At 36.9% G+C, this 10,277-nt stretch overlaps 1 protein-coding gene across 1 annotated transcript in view; it reads left to right on the forward strand.

Annotated features, from left to right (window-relative positions):
* Positions 1 to 6,145, forward strand: part of LOC122281152 (DCN1-like protein 2) — a 29,346-nt gene extending 23,201 nt beyond the window's left edge. The window contains exon 12 of the mRNA XM_043092452.1: positions 6,078 to 6,145. Within this exon, the coding sequence (XP_042948386.1) occupies positions 6,078 to 6,130 (53 nt within the window). The 3' untranslated portion in view covers positions 6,131 to 6,145. The remainder of the gene's footprint in view (positions 1 to 6,077) is intronic.
* Positions 6,146 to 10,277: the final 4,132 nt, after the last annotated feature.

The following is a 10,277-nucleotide window of genomic DNA, read 5'->3' on the forward strand; positions in this document are numbered from 1 at the left end:
TTCATATTGTCTTCTTCAAGGAGCTTGTCAACTTCCCATTGCTTTATTTTTATCTTATCGTTCATGTCTCCTTTATTAGACTGCTGCAAGTTGGAAATATGTGCCAGCTTTTTTTGGATTTCTCTCTTTGAATTGCCAACTTGCTATTTACTCTAATTCAATAATTTTTGCTGACATTTCTTTAGGCCTTCAGAAGTGTAACTAAGCTTGTTTTCTGCTAGCCTCGGTTTTCTCCACTCCTCCTCAATAAGTTTGGCACATTCATTTCTTTGTGCCCGGCTAGCTTCATACCTGAAAGGTTTTAGGTTGCTAATCATGTCATTAGAAATATTGTCCATAGAGATGAAAATTGGACAGTAATCAAAACTTTGTGCGGGTAATGTATGAACCATAGTTCTAGGGAAAAACTCAGACCATATATTATTACTTAAGGCTCTATCTAGTCTTTCTTTAGTGAAAGCTTCTCCATATCTATTATTAGACCAGGTAAATCTGTTATCAACGAAACCCAAGTCACTCAATCCACATGCTTCCACTGCCATTCTAAAATTTTCCATTTGACTATAGGATCTCATAGCTCCCCCATACTTCTCACTGTTGGTAATGATCTCATTAAAATCTTCAACACATAACCACCCCAATTCACTTTCAGGTTTCAATCCTCTAAGGAGCTGCCAACTTTCCTGCCTCTTAACAGTAGATGGGCTTCCATACAAACTAGTAAGTATCCAATTCATCCCATCATTTACATTTTTAACTTTGAGGGAAATATGATTCTGAGTGTATGACTCCAGGTTGGCATCAACATCATCCTTCCATAAGATAGCAATCCCTCCACTAGGCCCTCTACAGTCCACTATAAAGTTGTGATCAAGCATTAATCTCTTCTTAATCCTCTCTATCTTGTTCCTTTTACACTTTATTTCCATCAGGAAAATAAAGTTTGAGGCCTTATTCTTCCACACAAGATGAAGATCTCTAACAGTACGACAGTTCCCAAGCTCTCGGCAATTCCAACCTAGGCAATTCATGGCTGTTGGTGGGGCTGTATAACAGCATCCACCTATTCTTTATCGTTTGAGTCCATCCCATCCATCCCCTCCCATTTCTATTTTTTAAGAGCATTAGTGATGTGAATATCATCCTAGGTTCCTTCAGAGCTCCTCTTCCTTTCACCAGTACCCTCCACTTGTTTACTAGATTCATTGACAAATTTTGCATAAACCTGTCCCTTGCTCTTCTTTTCCAACTAGTCTTCTTTTATCTTTCCAAAATAAGAACCTGGTCAGCCAAGAACTTATCTAATGAACTTAATTGGGAAGCCAATGTGGATTCTAAGTGATGGGTCCCAATTAAGCTATCTCGCTGACTATGACTAGTAGTTGCCACCACTGCGTTGAGACCTTCCTTTTTTATGACAGTTTCACATTGAGTAAGACTAACTTCCCTTCTAGCCTCTATTTCATCCATTTTGAAAATTGTTTCCTTTCCCAATCCCCACATTCTTGGAGTTGCAAAAACCATAGAATCCTCTCTCTTTCTTAATCCTTGCTCACCTTCCTTCATTGCTGCCAGTTCCTTTGAACAAAACCTTGCTTTTACTTCCTGAAATTGCTCCTGCGATGAAGACTTTCCTTTTTGGACATCGTCCTTGTCACTCTCACCAGTCTGCCATGGTTGGCCATCTTCCTTCTCTTCTTGACCTCTTGCACCACCGTATCTCTTCTAACTATTCCCACTGAGAGTTGCAGTAGGAGCACGTAGCCATGGTCCATATTGGGACTGATCTACTTCATCACCTTTAGTTGCTGCCATTCTGGGGCAGAACTGTTTAGAGTGCTTAATCATTTAAAGCAAAAGTTTGGCAGCCTCTCGTACTTGAATTGGATCCAAGTTTGTTGTCCATCAATGATTAAGAGAGTACCACTCATTAGAGCTTTAGTGATATCCACTTCCATTCTCAGCCTTAAGAACTATTCCCACCTAAGTCCCCTTTGATTTGCATTAACTTTCAACACTTTCCCAACACATTCACCAATCTGAATTCCCACTTCTTGTGGCATATTGCTAATGGCATTTTATGAACTTGTAACCAAAAAACTTCCTTGTTGAATGTGATGTCATTCAAAGGTAAAGTATCCTCAAACTCCTGCAGGCACACAAGCTATCGATCAAAAGACTATGGCCTCCCATAGATTACCCTCAGCAAGTCTTCTTCCTTTTGAGACTCAATCAAAAACTTGTTCTCACCTATGTCAATGTATTGCAACTATCCTTCGGTCTACCAAATCCTTGATATAGTCGTTTTGAATGCTTCTCTATTGACTACCTTGTCTGCTATGATCATTGTAAACAAACAGCATCTCCTCGTGCCTTTGCCTTATCCAGGATAGAAGAAGACAAATTCACCTCCTTTTTTTCCTGATCTGTAAGGTTAAGTCCTTCCCACTGTTTTGCCAACTCCTCAACCATGACACCCTCTTCAGACTAGAATAAACCAGCCTAAAAGACCCTCCTCTATGTAGAGAGAAAAACTTCACCCTTCAAGGAAGGAGAGGACCCCATGAGTTATGCTTTTAAAACATCAGTAAACCTCCCACCACCTAGAGCATTAGCATTGGCTTGTGCATAATTGTTGCCAAATTTGAGCTAAAAAGGACATTCAAGTGGCTTTAGGTAACTTTAATCAATTTTATCCCATAAAGTTAGCTATGAGATTGGTTAAATTATTATTTTTTATTATTTTAGCCAATGTAGAGTATTTTTTAGACATCTTAGCCGATTTTACATTGTACTAGCATTTGGCTAAACCAATGTTAGTGCTCATAATTGTAGTGATTACATCTCAATGGAAATCTAGCCTTGAGTTTCGTTACTTCGTATCTTGTGTGAACTGTACTTGAATTGTGATTACAACTACTCTAACCCCTTAGATGGATTTCCTTGGAGTGGTGAGTTTTATTTATAAATTGGACTTTGTTTTCCTTCTTACTTTGTCATTCTTTCACTTTTCTCCACATTTTTTGGCATCATTTTCATAGAGGTTTTGCAATGGGGAGGGAAATAATTTTGTCTAAGACTAGAGTTGAAGGGGCCATGCTGAAGTTTAGTGAGAATTATGCCCTTGTTGTTTTAGAGGAGAATGAGAAGTATGAGAGAGATGCCTCCCATCATGAACACTTGATTGCAAGAATTTTTAGATGTTGTACTAGATGAAATTTTATCTGGATTACTACCCATGAAAGATATATGACATTGTGACGCCGGACAGAATAGCTATTATTCTGCAAGTTGTTTCAATAGATAATTCACAGAGAAGAACATAATAGAATCACTTAAAAACACAGAGAAATACTTCTGATGTTCAAATCAAAAAATATCGAAAATCAACCCACAAGCCGAGCTATATAACAGAAAATCGTCATTATCAGAATTTTACCAAAAATAGCAAAATAACAATAATCATGCCAAAATTCAATACGTAATAAAAGAAGTAATCTGTCAAAAATCTGGCCTAAATCGAGTTCAGAATCATTTCCTAAATGATAAATGAAATATTACCATAAAAAGAAAAAAAAATAACTAAAAATGGGGATTCATAACGGAAAACAATGGATTTTGACCTTAGATAGATATATGCACGCCGAAAAGAGCTTGCTGAATTGGGGTCATATGTGAGGTTCAGATACATATAGCCAAAGTTATGGCCAAAATACCAAAACGCACTCCAAAGTCAAAACTGTCACAATTAGGAAAAGATCACAATTACCTGCCATCTTTGCGCTGATCTATCAACTCAAAGTATCTCAGTGCCATTAACATGCCATCTGACAACTTAGCATCATCTAACTTGGATCCTCCTACATTACATTGCATCTATTTCATTGCTAGTGTTGGTCTTCCTAACCAGGCATCCATAATGAGCAAGAAGAATTATAAAGACAAGTAGCTTATAGCTAAGGGGTTGGTGAGGGGAAGCATTGTTCGATTATGGATCTTAGCATGTATGTTGATAGTAGAATATTGAACAAGGCCACAATCAAGTATTAAATAATCAATTTGGCAACTTGATGACCTTTTGTTTTGACTCCGACTCCGATTGAAGTTTTTGGAGTCGGAGTCTAAGTTGAGCTTTGACTTCAACTCCGATCAAAGTTTTTGGAGTCCAAGTCAGAGTTGGAATCAGGGTATCAAAGCCACAGAGAGAATTCGCCCATAAAAAAAAAAAAAAAAAAAAAAAAAAAAAAAAAAAAAAGGCCCCAATCCAAATCTGATTGCCAAAATCACCCACAAAAACAAAAATAATCCAAATTGGATTGCAAAAATCACCCACATAAAGAAATTATATGCAAAAATAAAGCTACAAAGACAGAGTGGCAGCAAAACATTTGAGTTGAAGATAACCTACAAGGGACCAATGATTAGGAAGAACATGCACATGACATCCTTGTAGCAACAAAACACTTGAGTTGAAGATAACCTGGCCTTGGGCTGAATCTTGAAGCGTTCGAGCTAGCCAAGTGAGCAAGCTCAAGGAAGACCAGAGGAAGAGGGATGATGGAGAAGATGAAGAAGAGGAAGAGAATGGCGTTTGACTCGGTTTGATCAAAGAATGTGGAGGTGATGATGGAGTGGCAGACATAATGAAAGGAGTGGAGGCACTAGAGGGGGAAGAGAGAAAAGAGAGTAAATGCGTAGGGTTTTGAAAGAGACGAATATATAGCCTATTAAAAACAACGTCATTTGAGATTTTCTTAAAAAAACATTTGCAAAACATGAAACTGGGGGACTCGAAAGTAGGTTCTCCTATTGCCAAAATACCGTCTCAACCAATAGGTCACTCAACCTATTATATACATTACAATATTAAAAATATCAAAAATAAATATCAGAGTCAGAGTTTGGGGGTCGGGGCCAATATTGACTTCGACTCTGACTTTGATTTTTTTTTTTTAGAGCAACCCTGACTTTGATTCCAAACTTCAAATTTTTTGACTCCGTCAAACTCGGACTTGGAGCGAGCATCGGTCGGAGTTGAAGCCATTAGAGGTTTTGCCCTCCCTACATTTTAGAGGCAAGAAGAACAAGAACAACACATAAGCTCCTATTTTATCTAACCAACCCCTTAGGTATAAGCTAGCCTACTTATTATTGTAATTCCTTTTGCTCCCTGGGGTTCATTTTAGAGTGTGGATGCTATCAAGATGTGATGTATAATCTAGGTTTTACATTCTACAATCACAGATTGCAACCTAAAGACTTTAACCTTTTTATGAAAAGCAAAAAACTTTTTTTAAAGTCTTAAACTAAAACCCTAAAATGTAAAGCTTAAACTCCTAAAATCCCCAACTGTAATTATTTATAAGACCATTTGTAGTTACCACTCTTGTAGTCCTTCGACCATAAATCTGGTAGCCCTTAGGGAGGTATCCACCATTGCCACCCCGATGAAAGTCCACCTTAGCTAAAGTGGATATGGCCACCCTAGTGTCAAGGGGCCGCATACCACTCCAAATAGGGTTGCCAAACCTCCCCAAATGGGGTGGACAACCACCCCTATTTTTTAAAAACTTAAAATTCTTTTTTTAAAAATCATAGTGTGCGTAATATGATATGGTTTAAACCATGTCCTATTTTAGATTATTTTTTTTCCTTCATTTCATAGGTTGTCTTGTTAAGAAGAGTAGTACTTGGAATGGAATCAATGGAATGTTGTATATCTATCCGCCCATATAATATTACTTTTGCTTATAATATATTGTGTTACTACATATATTCAAGTTTAATTGTTATAGAGACAATTTCGACAAACGCCCCTATGTCTACATTAGCTGCAATATGACTTCGTAGTTAGATCCATCATTAATGGTTCTCTTATTTATTCGTAGTATTTATGTATTGTTTGTAATTCTAATCAATTTTCAAATTTTTTTCAATTTTATAGTCTCATCCCAATCCCAATAATCTCATCTTGATCTAAATCTCATCTTGATTTGTAATTTTTGTTTTTTTTTTAACTTTTTATATATCTATATAATTTTATATTTATGATTTCTTTTCCTTATTTTGTTTTTCAGGTTTTATAGTCTCATATTCACAGCCTCACTTTCACATAATCCCAAATTCTTAATGGTCTAATATGCAATCCTTGATAGTCTCACTTGGTTTGTAATTGTAATTTTATGTTTTCAACTTTTTTTACATATGTAAATATATATTGTTTATAATTCTAATTTGCTTTCCTATTAATGTTTCAGGCTTTATAATCTCACCGTCTCACCTGCCCACCAGCCACCACCCCCAAACTCCAATCTTAGGACTCAAAGTCATCTTACTAGCTATAATTTATAATATTGTAATACTATTCATTTAAATTATTTGACAAATTGTAATATTTTTTATATTAATTTGTAATAGTTTTAGACTAATTTGTATTATTTTAATAGATTAGAATACTTAGATTTTTATGTTTTATGTTTCATTTTATAGTTTCATTTTAATAGATTAGAATTATAGTCTCACTTGGTTTGTAATTGTAATTTTATGTTTTCAACTTTTTTACATATGTATATATATATTATTTATAATTCTAATATTACTTTCCTATTAATGTTTCAGGTTTTATAATCTCACAGTCTCCCATGCCCACCAGCCACCACTCCCAAACTCCAATCCTAGGACTCAAAGTCATCTTATTAGCTACAATTTGTAATATTGTAATACTATTCATTTAAATTATAGGACAAATTGTAATATTTTTATATTAATTTGTAATAGTTTTAGATTAATTTGTATTATTTTAATAGATTAGAATACTTAGATTTTTATGTTTTATGTTTCATTTTATGTTATATGTAAACTATATTTTTATTTTTATTTTTGCTTTTAGACATTTGCTTTTTAAAATATGGACCCAAAATGGCCAGAAACGTGTTCTGGGCTATTTTTGGGCCAAGAACAAGGTCTGAGTCCAGTAAGCCATGGGCCCATTTGGGTTGGACAGACCAGGAGTCCAAATCCGCTGCCAGGCACTTGGACAATGGGCCACACCCTAGCAACAGATCCTAAGGGCAAATCCCACACCTAGCAAGGGGCGGGGGCGTGGTGCAAAAAGCGGGAATCCCCACCCCGAGGGATGCAGGTAGCACTCCAAATTCCTATGACATGATGTCATGAGTTTTACACAAGAATGAGAATGCCTTGTGGTGATCGGGATGAAACGCTTTTATATTCGCCTCACTTGATAGATGGGAAGTAGAATTCTTCGAGTGTATCACGTGTGGTGTCTTCAAGTTTGTTAGCCGAGTAGAATGTGCCCAATGCAACATGTATATTTCTGTGTGTGACTGGATGATTTGAAAGAAGCAAATCAATTTGTACATTGGTCGGGTGAGACTGATTCCCCGAGTCAAACGGTGAAGTGATTTCCACTTTTGGCATTTTATGCAATGAGATTCTTTGTGATGATATTCTCTATGACGTGATATGAAGAGATTTTACACGCTTGGGAAGAGGGTAATTCATCGCCTTGATGATATATTTATATACTTGTGATGTTTTGCATAGAAGATAATTCCTCGTCATGCTTATATATTTGTATTTTAATCAGAGTGTGGTTTTTCGCCTTCCCCTTGAAAACATGTATTTTTGCTTAGAAGGTAATTCCTCACCATGCATAAATATGTGTTCACGAACATTCTACATGTAAACTATTCATTATATCCTCACAAACATTGTCTCTTATTAGGAGTTTTGTCATATCTATTTAATGTACCTATGATTTCATTTATCGAAACCGTAGACTTTAATGCAGAGGTAGGCCCAAGAGAGATACCCAAGGAAGAAGGACCAACCCTACCCCAGCAATAGATACGGAGGTATGTCTCCATTATTAAGTAATTGTATTGTTTTTCTTTGGAATTACACTAGTTAGTATGATGACCAATCATGTTTGGTTTGCCATATATGGAGACAGGGAACAAATAGATGAATCTGTATATTATTATTATTATTTGGGAAATGAAGTGAAATATGGATATTTGAGTGATTAATGAATGAACTTATTTTCGGTTTAAACCTCTAGTATAAATAGTGTTTAGCCTCTTACTATACATTTACCTATTCTACTACGGTTTTAAATGATTATTCACTTATACATACACTTCCTTGTAAATATTGCATGCCTATTCTCAATCTATATCATGGGCAATGCCAACTGACTAGTACCCTTGGCATCACATATCCTCACCAAGTCCTTTACCAAAGAATGGGGCACCAAACCTTAGTATCAGAGTGCATTTATACAGCTTTAGGTAAATCTATATTGTCACATAGGAATATCACCTGAGATATACAATTTGATTTTTAGTATCATACGCTTGAATTTTAAAGTGTTGTAGGCTTCATCTACTAATGGTAGGTGAGGGTTAAGCTAGGAAGTGATAGGTTGGGTTATGTGGCAGGGTCTGAGTATGGCATGATCATGAGTTCTACGAGGCAAAATAGGTAGTAGTAAGGGGGAGCTATTGATTGAAGGGAGGGATAGCAAGTAAGGGCGCTTAGTCGCATTCCAGATGTGCTACAAAAGCAACACGAGCTTTGTTCACACCACATGCAAATTCAGCAAGTCAATTCCCCTAGGGATGAGCAGTTGCATGGGTTGCGTATATGAACGATTGTTAGCCTACCGTTACCCAAGATTCTCTGGTAGCAAAGGTCCTATAAAGGCAAACAGGTGGATTATGGAAATTGAGAGGCTTTCGAAGAGTTTTGCTACACCAAAAGTCAAAAGGTGTTATATGTGAGCTTCTTGCTCCAAAGAGACGACACTTTGGTGGAGTGCCAAGAGAGAAATTCTTACTATTAAACTGGGAGCGATGGAAAGGACCTCATGAGAAAGATTCAAGAAAGAGTTTGATAATTGATACTTTCCCACCATCATAAGACAACAAAAGTTGAAGGACTTTGCTAACTTGGTCTAAGGCGGCATGACAATCGAGCAGTATGTTGCTAAATTCATAGAGTGATGAAGGTTTACCCATCACCTCGTTTCTACAAAGAGCATGAGAACAAAAAGGTTCTAGGACGGACAACAAATACATATCAAAGCACAAGTGGTGTGTTTGGGGATTAAGGATTTTTAGAAGTTGGTGCATGTGGCCTTTATCATCGAATGCAAGCAACATAATGTGTTGGCCGTCTTAACTAGCCTAATAAGGAGGACGTCACAAGCAAGGGAAATAGTTCGGGTTTCCCTCAGAAGTTTGTGTTAAGAATGGGAGTATGTTCGCCAACTACTTTTGAATTATGCATGGGATAAGGAAGGACACCGGTGTTCGGTTTATGTCATAAGGCTCATGAGAGAGAGTGTTGCCAGACCCTATGCTCATGCTATAGGTGTAGGCAGTCGAAAAATTATGCCAAGGATTGCCCTCAGGCAATGCCAATGTAGCAAACAAGCCTTGGTGGAGGATGAAGAGATCAAAGGCAGGTAATACGAGAAAAAGTGTATGCCCTTACTCCCAGAGAGGTTGACGAGGACACCCCAAGTAGTAGGTATCATCACAAGTACAAGACACCGACTTTAGTTAGTTAGTTAATACTTGTAGGAACATAATATAAGCATTGAGTTGTTCAGTCATTCCAGTATGGTTAGAGTATTGCACTACCGCGCAAGCACCCTATTTGACTCAAGTGTGTCTCAATCATTTGTGGCCTTTACATTCGTTAGGATAAGCGGTCTTCAGGCAAAACCCATAGAACAAAAAAATTCAGTAGCATTATCTAATGTAGAGATCATATTCTACACCAAAAGGCTTGCAAAGTGTCCCTTAGAGATACACAAAATCAACTTGGAGGTAGATTTTAATAGTATTTGAATTATTAGGTTTTGATGTTATCTAAGGCATGGACTATTTATTTAGACACTTCGGGAGTATAGATTGCCAACAAAGAACGGTAACATTTTGAGTGTCTGGGATGAAATATAGAGTATTCCAGGGCAGTAAGTTGTGATCAATGCTGGGAATAATTATCTATTTACAACCCAATAAGGAGTTGGCACGCATGGCTGAAGCCTATTTAGTACACTTTGTACTTAAGGAGAAAGAGCCTAAGGAGATACAAGGTATACCAATGGTAAGTGAGCTCTTAGAAGTGTTTGGAGAATTTCCAAGACTACCACCTCCTAGGGAAGTTAAGTTTTCGATCGAGCTGAAATTTGTGATAGTTCCAGTACATAAGGCACCCTATAGGATGGCCTCAATCAAGTTGAAAGA

Source organism: Carya illinoinensis, chromosome 11, assembly GCF_018687715.1.
Source record: "Carya illinoinensis cultivar Pawnee chromosome 11, C.illinoinensisPawnee_v1, whole genome shotgun sequence".
Classification (NCBI taxonomy): Eukaryota; Viridiplantae; Streptophyta; class Magnoliopsida; order Fagales; family Juglandaceae; genus Carya; species Carya illinoinensis.